The sequence below is a fragment of the Cryptotermes secundus genome, unplaced genomic scaffold (assembly GCF_002891405.2).
Source record: "Cryptotermes secundus unplaced genomic scaffold, Csec_1.0 scaffold1428, whole genome shotgun sequence".
In the NCBI taxonomy this organism is placed as follows: domain Eukaryota; kingdom Metazoa; phylum Arthropoda; class Insecta; order Blattodea; family Kalotermitidae; genus Cryptotermes; species Cryptotermes secundus.
The window spans coordinates 142,161-160,250 of NW_019737416.1; the positions used below are offsets into that span (position 1 = coordinate 142,161).

Consider the following 18,090-nt stretch of genomic DNA (forward strand, 5'->3'; position numbering starts at 1 on the left):
CAATAGCCACAGGAACGTTGCTGCAAGACAGGCATATGTAACGACGACTTAGCGCTCTTAAACGCGTGTGTCATTAAATACAGTCCTCCTGACAACAGGCCAGTGAAAAATCTAACAATCTACAGCAAAACCATCAATTATTATGGGCGTTATAACATACGTGTGCAGCTGGACGAAACATACACGTCGAACCCCCCCAGACGATTTAAATCCCTGACGAAACATACACGTCGAACCACGGCAACGGGTTAAGCAAAGATGGAAGTGGAATATCGTCTCATCACGCCTTTCATTGTCACTTATTGCTGCTATGTTGTAGTCCGATTTGTAACTATTTGCTAACATACATAAAGGGCCGCACCATAGCTCATGCGGTTAGTCACTGGCTTCCCACCACAGCGGCCTGGGTTCGATTCCGGGTCTGGCCAAGTGGGATTTGTGGTGGACAAATTGGAGCTGGGGCAGGTTTTCTCCAAGGACTTCGGTTACCCCTGCCAATCTTCATTCCACCAATTGCTCCACAATCACCCTCACCTATAATCTGGGGCTGGTACAATGGGCCAGAAGTGGCCGCAGTACAAGGGACTTAGTCCCACCCCACTAACATTAAAAAAAATTAACATACATAATGACAGGATGGCATGCAGATCCATTGCTAGGCAATGACTGCAAAATAAGTAGCTGTACTACAGCCAATACTGAGTAAGTGATGGGACTGCTGCAATTCAGTCATTAGCTGTTGCTATTAGAAGCTGGTAGCTGAGGCTGGGGACCGTTTGTGAACCCAGAGGAATGGGAATGTTTGCCATTAGAAGCTGCTACCAAGCAATGGCTAATGAAGACTGTAACAGACTGAGAAGATGTAGTATGTCCTAGAGTGATTTGTGAAGTGTGTAGACCAGTGAGAGCATAATTCTTGTAGTTACAAGTTGTAAGAGTCAGTAAAATCCGATTACCAATCCGAACCCCATGTATAGTCACACAGTATCATGCGACAGTATGTAAGGATTCTTGGTTAATTTGATCCTAAAGTGAAGTAGCAATTGTCTTGGCTAAAGCTGCCCAAGTATCATTTTGTGACAGATTTTTATGAAAAGTTCTAGTATTAAATATATCTTTAAATCTACTTTTGAGAACATGAACAGTGAAGTCAGTCCTTGGGGATCATATAGGGGCTTTATCATATATGTGGACCATATTTGAATGTGATGAGTGTAATTTTAGCATGAGTTAAATTTCTTAAAGTCAGGTTCAGGGTAGAACTATTATATGTTCATGTACCCTAAAGGTACATATTGTGCAGATTCAAAACTTTTGATACACATCTATATCTATAACTTCATTTTGATTTGGATTACAAGGGAAATATGCATAAAACTATTTTTACTGGCACTGTATGGGTGTGGAACCTGGTATCTCACACTCTATGGGAAGAACAAAGATTGAGGGGTGTCCCAAAACAGAACATTTTAGCCCAAGGGAAGTAGTACAATACTATAATTTGTAACAAAGAGTGAAGAAAATTGTTGATTGAGAAGCTCTACATTTTGTGACCTGTATAGTTTTGTGGAGGTAATTAAATCAAGATTAGGTTGAGCAGGACATACAGACCTAGTTGGTGAAAAGGTTCACCATGCCTCGCATAGATGATAGACCAATGAAAATAGATCTTATGGAAGGTGTGAACTGGGTTGAACAGGTTCAGTAGTTACTGTTACAGGAATGAAGTCAGAATTTCAGTTACATTTAGGTATTTTGTTTTCATTAACTTAATGTTTTTCTGTGATTATAGAAAATCAAGGAACAGAATGAAGAAATAGTTAAGACATATGGATTCTGTGTTATTGATGGACATAAGGAACGTATAGGTAACTTCAAAATTGAACCACCGGGATTATTTCGAGGACGAGGGGAACATCCCAAGATGGGTATGCTTAAGAGACGTGTGCAGCCTGAAGACGTCATCATTAACTGTAGTAAGGACTCAAAAATTCCAAAACCACCTGAGGGACATAAGTGGAAAGAAGTACGACATGATAAGAATGTAAGTGTACAGCGCATTTTGTGTTTGTTTTTAATGCTCAGTGGTTTTGAATGTCAAAATATGCATTTTTATACTAGGTGTGTTCAAAAAGTTCTCGAAATTTGTCTCTAAATCAACAGTGCATGATAGTCACATTAGGTTTTTTTGAGTGACCTTGCAACTTGACTGTCATACTAGCCATTTTATTCCAGGTAGATGGAACACTCTGTTTAGTTTTTGTAACTGGTTTTGTGATTGTGTTGTCCCTTTGAATGTGGAGTTGGTAAGGGTGCAAAGAATTTGTGTTAAATTCTGTGTCAGATTAAGGAATACAGCTGCAGAAACCCAATTGCGTTAAGCTGACAGTGATGATGCCTTCAGTGAGACAACCTTCAAAAGGTTCAGATATTTAAAAAATTGAACTTCAGTGAATGATGATGATGATAACAGAAGATTTAGGAATCCATTGGTCTCAGCAAAATTTGTGCCAGGACTCTTGATTGATGATCAGAAACTGCAACAATTTTCTATCTGTGAAAATTTGCAAGGAGCAAATGGTGAAAATCTTTTGAAAAATGTCATTACTGGTGACAAGACGTGGGTTTACAGTTATGATGTTGAAACCAAACAACAGTCTTCACACTGGAAGTGTCTTGCTTCGCCTGCCCCACAAAAGCATAGTAGGTGGGCATGCATAAGTGAAAGCAATGCTGGTTGGTTTTTATCATTGTCATTGTGCATTATGAATTTGCTCCTGAAGGTCAGATAACGAATCAAGATTTTATCTGGCAGTTTTGAGACACCTGTAGGATGTGGTATGAAGAAAGCAACCTGAAATGTGGGCTGTGGGAAGCTGGTTTCTCCATCACAACAATGTGCCTGCTCACACAGCATTGTTAGTTAGATAGTTCTTTGAAAAACATTAAATTCCTGCCCTTCCACATCATCTCTGTTGACTTGACATTTCCCTTCCAAACATTTTTCTTACCCTTAAGAAGACTTCAGACAGTGGAAAACATCATCACCAATGTAACAAATGACTTTAAGGCAAGACCACAAACATCTTTCCAAAATGGTAATGGCAGTGGGAGGGTTGCAGTGATGTGCAATTGGACTATTCTGAAGGGGTTAATGTTCAGTAGGCTCAAAGAAGAGAGAGATAATTAGGGACAAATTTTTGGGGACTTTTTGAACATACCTCGTATGTCAGATTTTGAAGCTGTTGTAGGTACACATTTAAGTTTGATGGCAACTGTTACATCTTTGAATCTTCCATCATGTGTCTGTGAATGCAGTATCAAAATGTAATGTGCCTGAAATTTTATCATTTGATATTTTTGGCAATAACCAACTCCAAGGTGTGTTAGATTTGAAAATATTTAATGAATTTGACAATTTCATTAGAGAGGCGCATAAAAATTAAATTTTGTCACACTTTTCATTCTCTTCATGTTAGAAATTTTGACAGAGAAATTGTGGTAAAAAGGTGAACTTTATACAGAATCACTTTAGTCTGTGTAATAATTGAAAGTCAAAAAAAGGTTTTATGTGTATGACATTTAGTCTTTCACTCTTGAAAATATAGATTGTGTGCTTTTGAGAGCATAGCACGGAGAAAAATATTTGAACTCAAGGGAGATGAAGTAATAGGAGCAGTGAATTTTATGTAATACAAAACTTCACAAATTAATTTACCTAATAATAAAGAATGAATGAACAGAATATGTAGCGTGCCTGAGAAGATAAGACATTCTAAAGTTTGTGTGTGATCTCGTTTAGGATATGTAGACATAAAATGTTACGATGTTTTAGAGGAACAGGTTGTGAAATGGTTGAATTTAGGGTTACAGTGGCCGGCTTATATGGACATGATAGTGGACTTTCAGGTTCTCTGACACCAGGAAACTCATTCAAAACCCTGGACAGTGAAGTTCATTAAAATTAATTTTTAGAACTGTAACTCAGTAGTTTTAAGATATTTACTTTTATGTGGTTATTGGAATTTAGCTTCTTTAATTAACCAACGCTCATCAAATATTGACATAGTTAAAAGTCTTTCTCTCTTCTTGAGTTCATAATGTTCTAAAGAGCTATATGTGATGACACAGTGATGATTATTTCTTAATGTGCTCTTTGTGCAGGTGACATGGCTTGCAAGTTGGACAGAAAATGTTCAAGGTCAGGTAAAATATGTTATGTTGAATCCATCTTCGAAATTAAAGGGTGAGAAGGACTGGCAGAAATATGAGACTGCACGTAAACTTGCAAAATGCATCGGAAAAATCCGACAGGAGTATCAAGATGATTTTAAATCAAAGGAGATGCGCATCAGACAACGTGCTGTTGCACTTTACTTCATTGATAAGGTGACTGGCCCTGTAATTAACTCACTTTCATGAACGTACTTCTATTTTTAGATATATGATAGTATTAAAATTGTTACAGGTAAATTGGAATGTAAGTAATCATCATAGGATAAAATTATTGTGGAAGAATGGGAGTAAGCAGTTTAGCCATTTGTTTGGTTTCATTTTTACAGTTATATAATGCATCAAAATCCGTATGGCTTATGCCAAAAACTCTGTACCATGAGTGAATTTGGAATGTTTTAAGTTGGGTCATATTGTAGTAACACTCAGCATATTGATTTCATGTGAGGCATTTGGAACTCTTCATTATGTTCCCCATTTTCATACTCGATAGCTGTCTCCTGTCCTTTTATTGCTTTATAAATTCCTTGTATCCGCTATGTTTTTGGTCTTCCTTTTCCACTTGGCATCCAGTGTGTCAGTTCTTTTGCCAAAATATTATGAAAGCAACATGCATTGTCAAAGGTCTGTATTTCGTGCCATGTACCATAAATGAGATTGGAAGTACTGGAAATACATGTAGCATGAACTGTGAAAGATCTGGGAAGGTTAATTCTCTGTTCAAGTGGTTCCGTCAATGAGTACATTTCTTATAATCCATGTTCAGATAACTTGGTATTATACTTCTTGAATGTAAGATTTTCCTCAGTTAATATACAGACATATTTCACTATTAGACCCATCCATTTATTTTGACAATATTTGATTGGTGGTACCATACTTACAGATGTGTTAAAAGTTTTGCATTGCTAATAATGATTTTCTTGATACAGTTAGCGCTTCGAGCCGGCAATGAAAAGGATGAGGACCAAGCAGATACTGTGGGCTGCTGTTCGCTTAGAGTTGAGCACATCTCTTTGCATGAACAGAAGGATGGAAAAGATTATGTTGTGGTCTTTGATTTCCTGGGTAAAGACTCCATTCGCTATTACAACGAAGTGTGTGTGGAGAAGCGTGTGTTTAAGAATTTGCAACTTTTTATGCAGAATAAATCAACTGGGGACGATCTCTTTGATAGACTCAATGTAAGTGTGCTACAACTAACAAAATGGAGAATGTGAATTTAGTTATTTTATGGTTGGTTGGTACATTTCACAAGATGCATGTATATATTATGGAAACTCATTGCAGATTTTTTCTTATAAATTTACAACTGTGTATATTGTTTCTCACCGTAATAGTGTTGTGGGAGCTGAATGAGGAGCATCCCCTGGGCTGCATACATCTTTTAAAAAAATGAGCCCCCCCCCCCTTTCCTTTCATAAGCAAAGAAAGGAGGCTAATAAGAACACCAAGCTGTGTATGTTTCCGCCTTTCAGATGTAGCACCTCCTGACTGATTTTCACCAATTTTCAATTAACTTTGGCCAAATGTAGTACCATTGGAGGCCACCTTAAAGTCTTTACTTTTTAACTTGACTAGAGTTAGCAATAACAATATGATGGTTACAAATAAACTGGGAGTGACACAAGCACCACTCAAGAATCCTATTGTGACAGGTAATAGTTGGGACATCTTTCGGTTGACTTTTTTAACGTAAGGTAATAACGTGGCAGATGTGTATAGATTTTCTTCAACTTTTGGTTTGATGGTAATAACTACTTGCCAGTTGTTAATGAATTTTTTTTTTTTTTTTTTTTAAAGTTTTGAGTTACAAATATGGGAACTATCATATTCAGCATACACTCAGTCTCCCCTTTGTGTACTAAGTTCTCTACAAAAGCAAAACAACAGTTACAATAGTAATATACGTGGTGTGTTCAAAAAGTATCGAGCCTTCTTTTTTCCTGCGTAAACCAATGAAGCGCGGGAGGCTCCCTTCGGTGGAGATGTGGAGGGGACATTCCTGCGCAGTCGTGAATTTTTTCCCGCCCACAGAAAGCATCAGTCACTGGCAGTCGGCCTGTGAGTATGTGTAGTGAGCGCTCGTCAGGATTCCGGTAAGGTGTAAAATGACGGAACAACATGAGCAGCGATATTGCGTCAAATTTTGCCAAAAGCTTGGCGATACCCAAGTGGAAACCATTCGCAAGATTCAACAGGCTTTTGGGGACGATGCCATGAGCAACTCATGGATAAAGGAGTGGTACAACCGCTTCAAAGATGGCCGCACATCAGTGGACAGCGAACCGCGTTCAGGCAGACCCTCAACAAGCCGAAATGAGAATGTCATCGAGCAAGTGCGGACTTAGGTCATGGAGGACCGTCGTATCACAGTCCGAGAACTTGCAAATGAGATAGGGGTAAGCATTGGATCGGTACATTCAATTTTGACCGGGAATTTGGGCATTAGGAGAGTGTCCGCGAAATTCGTACCGAAACTGCGAATCTGATTCAGACTTTCGTCGCCAAACACAACGTCCCTGTGGTTCATCAGGCTCCCTGCTCCCCCCAACATGGCTCTGTGTGACTTTTTGCTATTTCCCAAGTTGAAAATGCCACTGAAAGGAACCCGATTGGAGTCAAGAGAAGACATCATGCGGAATGCGACGGCCCGGCTGATCACCATTCCAAAAGACACGTTCCAGAAGTGTTTCCAACAATGGCGGAAGTGCTGGGAGAAGTGTGTGCATTACCAAGGAGACTACTTTGAAGGGGATTAGAATTTTGTACCCCCAAATCAATAAATGTATTTCTGCCAACCAAACGTTCGATACTTTTTGAACACACTCCATATTTGTAGAACTGAAATGTGTGTAATAAGAAAGTATGCTGTAAAAGTTCTGCTTAGGACTCCTTTTTTAAAATTTTACCACCTTTCCCAGATATATTACAGTAACCATTTCTTGCAAAGTGGCGGTAGGTGTCTTGATGTGTGCATGTCATATCTGATACAGTGAATGCTTCAGTGTTGTTATTAATTAAACCGCCATATAAATACTCTCATTCGTTACAACTTCATGTTTTACTGTTTAACTGATTGAACATAGAAAAGAAGAAAAATCAGGATCCAGTCATAATTTTTACATTAAGACAAAATTGAACCCGAGGTTTTGCTAATAATGCCATCACAGTCGTATAAATACTAGTGATATGCTAAGCAAACTACATTGCCACTTAGACTGACAGTTCTCTGTAGTTGGTCCTGGGCCATGATCTGCTTTTTATACTTACTAGGAATGATTGAGAATGATTTCTTGAAATTAAGGTGAGAATTTCAAGAATTTTCTCTAGTAGGCCAATATTTTCACTGTAATAATACTGGCCACCTTTTCACAATACAATAAAGTGTACTACTGTATTTACCTGAATGGAAGATGATTCTGAATGCAAGATAATCCTGCACCAGGAAACATGTGTAAACAGAAAAGTAATTTTATGAATGGCAGTGTTATTATAAACATGAGAAAGAAAATCAGTATCAGACAATGTGTTGTTAAGGGTGCAGCAAAGGAACCTGATGATTTTTAAAATGTTTTATGTTGGCAATTCCTTAGAATGAAATGGCAGGAGCCATGTCATTTGTGAGCTTAACTGATGCCGTTGCAGTTGCATTGGAGCGCTCAACATTGTGCCTTTACTGTTGGAACGTTTTTTTTTAATTTTTTTTTAAAGAATGATGGCTTTGTTGTTAAAGCACAGTGAATATTTCGCATGCACTTCAGTATTGCTCATCATGGGAAAGTTCCTTGTGGTCATACCATACAGTTATGAGTAGATAAATTCAGAACGAGTGCTTCCGGGTTAAAAAATGAAACCACCAGGCTGTACGCATACAGTTGATCACCGCAGGACATTGAGGCTATTAGGCAGTTATCCATAAGGATTTTTAGGCATTCAGCCTGGGAACATTCTTTTGCTCTAGGAATATCTAATCGCAGCCTGAGGAGAATGAGGATAAAAATTTTCATTCGTATAAAATGGCGGTGATGCAAGATTTAAGTGATTGTGACATGGCAAACCATAGCATGGTAGCTGAACATTTAATCAGAATTTTGTCTGACAATGTCCATTATTCTTATAATAGGTGAATCTTACTGCCTCAACAAACAAAATTTTACAATTGGGCAGAGGAAACTCCACAGCAGCTTTATCAACGGCCTCTTCACAGTGCATGTGTGACTGTTAGGTGTGGAGTCACAGGCCGGTATTTCTTTGGACACAAAAATGGGCATGCAGTTACCTTCACATTTCCTCATTATGTTGGAACATTATGGAACTTCCTCGCGCAAGAACTGAGTCTCGTGAAATTGAGCTGTGAACCATACGGTTCATGAGAACATCCATGGTGTTTTTTCGGGAAATATTTCTGGAGCTCGTTATTTCACTGCGCAGTGAGCTTCCATGGCCTCCACATTCACCCACTATCTCTGCTTGTGATTATTTCCTTTGGGGGTACCTCAAAGCGAAAGTGTACACCACTAGACTGCAGACCATTGAAGACCTCCAGATTGCAATTCAAAAACAGAATATATGCACAAACTCCGTCATAAGTGCAACAATTTATTGTAGTTCTTTCGTCTTCCTTTCTTCTACACTACATGTTCCGGCCGTAAATGGCCATCATCAGGTGTATACTCTCATGTAGCTGCTACACTGCACATAGTTTAAAATTTAAAAAAACACCGGTCTTCCCAGTTGTTCACTTCTCCATTGCTAACAGGTTTCAATATATCAGAATCCTCCCTACTGATATCTGTCAGATATGTACAAAATCTTTAACCTACACACGTCAGTTTGATTTTCAAAAACAGGGAAACTTATAATCTCTTATTCAAATTTAAAAATTTCTTTATTTTTTATTTATTTATTTTTTTTCAAATTTTTAAGTTTAAAATTCTCAGAGGTACTCGCCCTATGTATGTAGTGCTGCAGTGGCTACTTCTTGTTTTCAGCACCGTTCAGGTATTGTTCTGTGTAGCCTCCCTGTGTGCGTGCTGCTGCTTATCTTTAATACGTGTGCTAAATTTTAAATTTTAAAATTTGAAAAAAAAATTAAATTTTTAAATTTGAATTGAAGATTTTAAAAGTGCCAGTTTTTGAAAATCAAATTGACATGTGTAGGTTAACAAAGATTTTGTACATATCTGACAGATATCAGCGGGGAGGATTCTGATATATCAAAACCTGTTAGCAACATAGAAGTGAACAATTGGGAAGACTGGTATTTTTTAAATTTTAAACTATGTGCAGTGTAGCAGCTACGTGAGAGTATACACCTGATGATGGTCATTTACGGCCGAAACATGTAGTGTAGAAGAAAGGAAGACGAAAGAACTACAATAAATTGTTGCACTTAGGATGGATTTTGTGCGTATATTGTGTAGAGTGTAGCAGGATGCTTAAATATAATATCAAAAATAGATTTCAGTGATACCAGAAAACATGGTGAGGTGAGCAAAGTTGGAAGAGTGTGTGTGTGTGTGTGTGCGTGCGTGCGTGCAGCAATGGGTAACATGTTAGTTATGCACTGTTCAAAACGAAATAATCAGACGTAATAAAATGTACGTGGAATGAAATGGCATTCAATGGTAATTCATGTTGTAACAGTAAGTTAAAAATTAATATAAAATGTCAGTGCTTTATATACAGTAAAACTTGGTTATAGCAACATCGGTTTCTGCGACACCTTGTCTATTGCGTCAAATATTCAATGGTACGAACTAATTCCTCATAAAGCAACTGTTTTTATACCTTGCTTAGTACGACATGCACAAATGCATCAACCTCGTATGTACCGTCATTTTCATTCCTGAATTTCTCTGATATTGACATTGAACGTAATTTAGAAAGTGTGTATTGGGCAAGTAACAGGAAACAGATGAAGATAACTGATTACTGTACTCGTATCTAGGTACAGTAAGGCACAACAATTGATGTAATCTACTGTAATTTGGTGAGTAGGCCTACCTTTAATATACAGTATTAGTGCGGTGTGTATTGTCAGTGAAAAGCGCTGTAATATGTCTTTGATATTACACATTTGGGCAATTCCACGTTAATGTTACGTTAGTCTGTACTTAACTACGTATTTCACTAAAAAATGCAACATTTTAACTCGGTTTTTGGTAGAATTTTACATGACTAACATAAGGCTACTGTGGAAGTGCCCATTTCGGTTACAACGACATTCGTTTATAACGACACTATTTTTAGGTCCCTTTGATGACGTTATAACCAAGTTCTACTGTACTTTTGAAAATTGTCAGGTTCTTTTGCCTCACATGAAATTGAGTTAGTTTCCTTTTTGAAGTTACATAGCTTTACCAGTCTGTGTTCACCATTCTTGTCATCTCTGTCAGCTTCAGTGTCTTCATAATTCCCACCTTGTATCACAATCATTGATCATACGGTCTCATTCACAGCCAGAATTCCTGACTTCTTTCCCATTCGCCCACCCATTTCATCAAATAAAAAAGTAAGTAAAGGTGTCCCTGTAACAGGCCATGAAGGCCCATAGGGTTGTGAGATGTTGAGGGTCCCACATTATCTAGACCAGTGGTTCTCAACCTCTTTTTGCTCGTGGCCCACTTCTGACTTTCATTCAGTTCTGTGGCCCCCACCCCTCATATTGTTTAATTATAATAAATGTAATATTGATTATAAATATGTACTTTTATCAACTGTACTTTTATTTATAACAATTATTATTTGTTTATAGCATAAGGAATGTTGATAATAAGAAAGGGTTTTGTTAACAAAAACCTTTATTTATAATAGAATTTTTACGTATATAATGTTCTGTTTATTTACAGTATATAATTATGCTCCTGACAAAAAGTATTACAATAATATTAGTGTCCCTTAGGTTTAGTGAGATCCTTGCGGCTNAAGCCATTCTACTTCAAATAAATACAAAACTGCTGTAATCAATTCACAATATTTTTTCTTGTAGAGGGAGGGCATTCAAATTCTATTGAAAGCTAATAATTTATTTGTAATGAAAGTTCAAGTTATTATGAAATGTAATGCTTATTTGTCGTAAAATAGTAGCTGGAGTTTGTAACTTGCCTACAAAGTAGGGAACTGCCACAATAATAGAACTTGCACAAAAAAATGTCTTTTTCCAAACACTTCGAATACTGAACTGAAGAACACCTGAAATTTACTGAAAAGGTGGCGGTAAAACTCATGAGAGGTGGGGGAGATATTTAGGAAAATAAAGGATAATTCGTTAGGGCTCTACCCACTCTGAGAAGGCGCGTACCTGTTTACCGGTACTTGGAATTCCCAGATCTAAGGTTGTGGTTTAAGTACAATAGGTTCTGTCCCTTCCAAGTAAGGTACACAAAAACAAGGATATTGAGTTATTGTGTTATTATATGTACTGACCATTTGGCATTTTTATTCCTTTTTGTATTATTAATTTTATTTTAGAAGTGAAAATTTTGTGGCCCACTTAACAGTTTCCATGGCCCTCCATTTTCCAAATTTTGTCTGCGGCCCCTCAGAAATACGGCTTCCATTGAGAACCACTGATCTAGACAGTCAGCTCAAAGATGGTGGTAAGGTTAGCCTTATGCACTGGCCGTGCTTTACTCCCAAGGAAAATTATTTAATAATTCCTGGTACTCATTTCTGTTAGAGGCTGAGTCGACCCCAGGACCATAGTGCGGCTGAAAGGATTAGGTCAATTGAAAAAATCCAATGACCTCATCAGGACTTGAACCTGCGACTTTTGGGCTTGTAGCATATTGCCTTAACCAACTACGGTACCATGTGCTCCTCCATTTCATCAATTATACAACATTTCTTAAATCCTCTGACCATCACTTCTGGAGAGGTCTGTTGTCATAATCTTGATACACTGGCCTTCTTTATTGTTACCATGGTGTCAGAACATATTCCCCTGCAATAGCCATTTGAAATTCAATTGTTTGAAATGATCCTTAAAAGGCTTATTCACTAGAATGAGTAATTATGAAGTTATCCCTCCAGGTATGACCACAGAGTCAATGTTTGTTGAATGAATCACAGATATTGCACCCAGAGTTAAACTTCATTGCCTCCAGCACAATCTCGTTTCTCATTTTCTCAACAGTACTCTTGGTATCCTCTTCCAGACAATTTGTAATGAGACCCTCTATGAGTTCATTTAATGATTCATCCCTTTACTAGATACATGATTATTAGCTCCGTAGGCAGCTGCGACTTAGAGACATTTCAAATAACTAATCACACATGGTAGTGCACTCTGCCAACTCAGTCAGCATTAATCATTTACATATTTCCATTGCCTGATGCCTTTGTAACAGATTTTTCACCTACATCACTGATGGTATAATTTGATGGAATTTTGAAGTACATTGGCATTTCATCAACAATGCATCGAAATGTGATAGTAAATTCTTGCAGAGTGAAGATCTTCACTGTAAGAAAACCTATTCTCTGGGTCATTTGTACACAACCCTGAGGCGAGCTTAAAATTTCAGCCTCTCAGTGATGTTACTTAACAGTAACATTCCATTCTCTCTTTGAATCCTTGCAAACCACAGTTTTTTCCTACAGTTGGCAAGTTCTGGTTTCTCTTCCACTTTTTGGTATTATGTTTAGGTGATGCCATATAGTTTTCTTGCTTGTTCACTGTTGTTTTGTATCTTTAACCACCAGAGTCTTAATGTATGAACAATAACTGTGGTGCCTGATATTTCTGACACATTCCCTTTCATACTGATACTTCTTCTCTTGACATGACCTGCAATTTTTATGTTGAGAAACTCTTGTGTTAGCACAAAATTTCATGATATCATAAATCAGCAAATTGCTGGTTCACTTCATAATTCTGGTGTACTGTGGGCAACTTCATGATAGCTTGTGATTTCCAGGCTTGAAACATATGTCTCTTGCTTTCTCACTTGCAACTGTCACATAGTATGATAATGTTAGATGTGGTATTTGCAATGAACATGCTAAAAGCCTAGAAGGATTGAAGACACACACACATATTGTTCAAATTCATGACAGTGACCTATAGATTTGTAACTGTAAAAAGAAACTTGTCTTCCATTCAGGAAAATATGACCCTAATAAGCAAAGTGAAAGTACCTATAAGGAAGTTCTGATAGTTCAAGAATGAAAAAGTAATATTTTAGTTTCAATCAAGAATGTTTTCTTGATTCAATCTCAATAACTTGAGATTTGCACATCCCTGATTCTTACTAGTATTGTAGGTTGAAACAGTTTTTGAGGAGATGCAATATGCAACTTTAGCCGGTACTTGGCATTGGTAGCACATTTCTAGCTATATGTGGTGTGTTCAAAAAGTATCGAACCTTTGGTTGGCAGAAATACATTTATTGATTTGGAGGTACAAAACCCCAATCCCCTTCAAAGTAGTCTCCTTGGTAATGCACACACTTCTCCCAGCGCTTCCGCCATTGTTGGAAACACTTCCGGAACGCGTCTATTGGAATGGTGGTCAGCCAGGCCGTCACATTCCGCATGATGTCTTCTCTTGACTCAAATCGGGTTCCTTTCAGCGGGATTTTCAACTTGGGAAATAGCCAAAAGTCACATGGAGCCATGTTGGGGGAATAGGGAGCCTGACAAACCACACAGATATTGTGTTTGGCGACAAAAGTCTGAATCAGATGCGCAGAATGGGTGATTGCGTTATCATGATGGAGCTGCCAAGTTTTTGCTGCCTACAGATCCGGTCGTTTGCGCTACACAGCATCACGAAGGCAACGAAGGACCTGGTAGTATTCCTTTGTGATGGTTTGGCCTTATGGTGCGTACTCATGATGCACAACCCCACGGGAGTGGAAGAAAACGGCCAACATGACCTTGACATTGCTGCGGACCTGCCGTGCTTTTTTTGGCCTTGGGGATGTCGGATGTTTCCACTGTGACGACTGCATCTTGGTTTCTGGGTCGTACCCATAAACCCACGACTCATTGCCTGTGATCACGGTGTTCAGAAAGTTGGGATTACTGTTTGCATTGTCCAGCATGTCCCGTGCAATTTCCAGGCGGCGTTGCTTCTGCTCCATTGTTAGCAGTTTTGGTACGAATTTCGCAGACACACTCCTCATGCCAAAATCCTCGGTCAAAATTGAATGTACCAATCCAGTGCTTACCCCTATCTCATTCACAAGTTCTCGGACTGTGATACAACGGTCCTCCATGACCAAAGTCCGCACTTTCTCAATGACATTCTCATTTTGGCTTGTTGAAGGTCTGCCTGAACACGGTTCGCTGTCCACTGATGTGCGGCCATCTTTGAAGTGGTTGTACCACTCCTTTATCTGCGAGTTGCTCATGGCATCGTCCCCGAAAGCCTGTTGAATCTTGCGAATGGTTTCATTACATTACATTACATTACATTACATTACATTATTTATTATACTGCAATTGGGTTTTAGCCCGGTGGCAGTAGTACACAATAGGACACAACAGACAAGTAACACACATTACACTAAGTGACAACACGTTCAAACAAAAAACAATACACAAAACACAACAATAAGGACATCCTACCACAGTGAATACAAACCAAATACGATTAACAACTACAACAATTACAGAGAAATACAAACAACTGCAACAAATACAACAACACTTCCACTTGGGTATCGCCAAGCTTTTGGCAAAATTTGATGCAATATCGCTGCTCATGTTGTTCCGTCATTTTACACCATACTGGAATCCGACGAGCTGTCACTACACATCCTCACTCATAGGCCGACTGCCAGCGACTGACACTTTCTGCGGGCGGGAAAAAATTCACGACTGCGCATGAATGTCTCCTCCACATCTCCACCGAAGGGAGCCTCCTGTGCTTCATTGGTTTACGCGGGAAAAAAGAAGGTTCGATACGTTTTGAACACACCACATATGTGGATTCTTGAGCATTGTTCCACTTTACTTTTTATGTGTGTAAGTTTACTTGTGGACATGACTGATTATGGTCGGGGTGTTATATTGGGTGTAGAAAGGCGCTTGTACATTAGGGCTAGACAGGAAAAATGAATCCAGCTTTCAAGATTATCAGTTCTGGCATGTTGATCAGTAATTTGAAATACAGTAAGATTCATTGTATTGTGATCTAAAACAATATACATAAACTTAAATTTGAATTTCAGACTACTGTCCTAAACAAACATCTGAACGAACTAATGGAAGGTTTAACTGCCAAGGTTTTCCGAACATTCAATGCCTCCATCACTCTCCAAGAACAGCTAGATAAAATGACAGATCCTAACTGCACACTTCAGGAGAAGGTGTGTAATTTTACTTCTGTTATATAGTGTTATTTATCTGTGATACTTCTGTGCTTGAATTTACATGGATAATACTAAAATGAAGTTGCAGAATTTATTCACAGTAGAAATTAAATATATGTTAATTATTTGTATGCAGCAGAGCACATAGTTGGAAATTAATGTGGCATAGGTTGCAATGCAGAGAGACAAGGGAGGCAAGTCTTCTTCTGTGCTAATCCTTATTTCTCTCCTCTTCAGATACTAGTGTATAATCGTGCAAATCGAGCTGTGGCAATCTTGTGTAACCATCAACGTGCAGTTCCTAAAACACATGCCAAATCTATGGAGAATCTGAAGGCAAAGATCGATGCCAAAAAAGAAATGGTGCAAGATGCAGAGAGGCAGTATAAGGATGCCAAGCATGAGCACAAAAGAAATGGTTCTGCTAAGAATAAAATGTAAGTTTTCTTGTGATTTATTTTCAGATATTGTTTTATGGGGGCAGAAAGATAATTTAACTAGACCTATAAGTTACAGTTAATTGGAGTAATAAATCATTGATAAGGGACACTGTATCATTTGTTTATAGATTTCAGGAAAGCCTGTGAATCAGAAGGGAAGTATTATACATTATTCTGATTGTGTTTGATATATCCATGGAACTAATTGGGCTAATTAAAATGTATAAGTGAAACCTACAGTAAAATCCATATTACGAAACATTTTTCTGATCTAAGATTTGAGGTTTTCATGGTGGTAACTATGAAGAATGCTGTCTTCATGGATGTGTCCTTGTGTACATCTTGTGTGAACCAACATTTTGAAGGAATGTATCACCACCATCTTCAGGGTAGAAAAATTGAGGAACCAGCATGAGCAGGTGGCTGCAGACTGACACCAGTCGAAAATGCCCAGCAATATGAGAACAGGGAGGGAGGGAGGGAGAGGGCTACGTAGGATATCAATAGAGAGGAGAGGGGAAGGGTCTGTGGAGATGGGCCAGCAGGTAGCAGGCAAGAGCAGTAGTAGTATCCTGTCGGGGGAAGAGGAAAGAGGCAGGGCTACTGAGTGGGCATTGACCAAATAGTCTCAGGGCTAAGCTGCTGAGCTTGCATTGACCTACATAGCCTTGTAGATCTGGCGTCATGTTCCAGAGGTTTCTTGACAGGGCAGATGAGACAAAAACCAACCTCTCTGTTAATATTGTTGGGATAGAGCTCAATCTCGATGGCCTCCCTAATGATGCGATCCATGTATTGGGTCTTGGTAGCGAGGATGGAGGTATTGTGAAATTGAATATGGTGCCCTAGGTTGATACTGTGTTCAGCCATGGCTGACTTGTCTGGATGTTCAGGACGGATGTGTCACTAATGCTCCTTCAACCTTGTGTCCACGGAATGGCCTGTCTGCCGAATGTAGACCTTGCCACACTCACTGGTGTTTTCGACTGGTGACTCAGTCTGCAGCCACCTGTTCACTCTGGTTCTTCGCTCAAGGATTTTTCTACCCTTAAGATGGAGGCAATACATTCCTAAAAAAAATGCTGTTCATACAAGATCTACACAGCTCCACATCTCAAATGATGGCACTCTTCATTTTTCTGAAAATTTATTCTTCACAGTGGTCTGAAACAAGAGTGCTATATCACCATTGCTTTTCAATTTTATATTAGAATATGCCATTAGAAAGGTCAGAGGAAACCAAGAGTAATTGAAATTGAATGGAATATGTCAATCTCTGGTCCATGCCCATGATTTTGTTGGGTGAAGACATAAATACCATAAATAAAAATATAATCTCTGTTAGAAACAGATTTTTTTTTACAAATAAATTCAGAAAACACAAGTATATGTTTATGTCTAACCACCAGAATGCAGGACAAAATCATAGCATAAAGATTTGTAAAAGATCCATTGAAAATTATGCAAAATTCAAATATGTAGGAATACACTAACAAATTAAAATTTAATTCATGAAGACATTAAGAGCAGATTAAATTTGGGGGAAGGTTCATTTAGTTCAGAATCTGTGTGTGTCTGCTCTCTAAGAATGTAAATATTAAAATACACAAAACTGTAATTTTGTGTGGGTGTGAAATTTCTCTCTTACATGATGAGCAGAATATAGACTGAAGATGCCGATGAGAATATTTGGACATGAGAGGGATGAAGCAACAGGAGGGTGGAGAAATTGCGTACTGAGGAGCATCATAATAGATACTCACCAAATATTATTAGAACAATGAAATCAAGAAGGATTAGGTGGGCAGAACATGTAACATCCATTTGAGAGAGGAGTTTTGGTAGGGAAAGCTGAAGAAAATAGAACACCAGGAAGACATAGGCTTAGATGGGAGGATTAGTATTAACACTTCGCAGACCGGTGATATAAATATTTAAATCACCCTGGGGACCGGCATTTTTAAACATACTACCCTAACTTGTGCACTGTTCGCTTTAAAAATTAATATAAAATCTCCTAATTAATTTTTTGAACTAAAATTTTTGGAGAACACTTACCAATGCCCCTAGAAGCGCTTGTGTGTGTGATATTA

At 38.3% G+C, this 18,090-nt stretch overlaps 1 protein-coding gene across 1 annotated transcript in view; it reads left to right on the forward strand.

Moving 5' to 3' along the window:
• LOC111870430 (DNA topoisomerase I, mitochondrial) overlaps positions 1-18,090 on the forward strand; it is a 76,019-nt gene that overhangs the window by 42,619 nt on the left and 15,310 nt on the right. Inside the window, exons 11-15 of the mRNA XM_023862731.2 lie at positions 1,793-2,044; positions 4,165-4,389; positions 5,166-5,417; positions 15,417-15,554; positions 15,795-15,994. Of these exons, the coding sequence (XP_023718499.1) occupies positions 1,793-2,044; positions 4,165-4,389; positions 5,166-5,417; positions 15,417-15,554; positions 15,795-15,994 (1,067 nt within the window). The remainder of the gene's footprint in view (positions 1-1,792; positions 2,045-4,164; positions 4,390-5,165; positions 5,418-15,416; positions 15,555-15,794; positions 15,995-18,090) is intronic.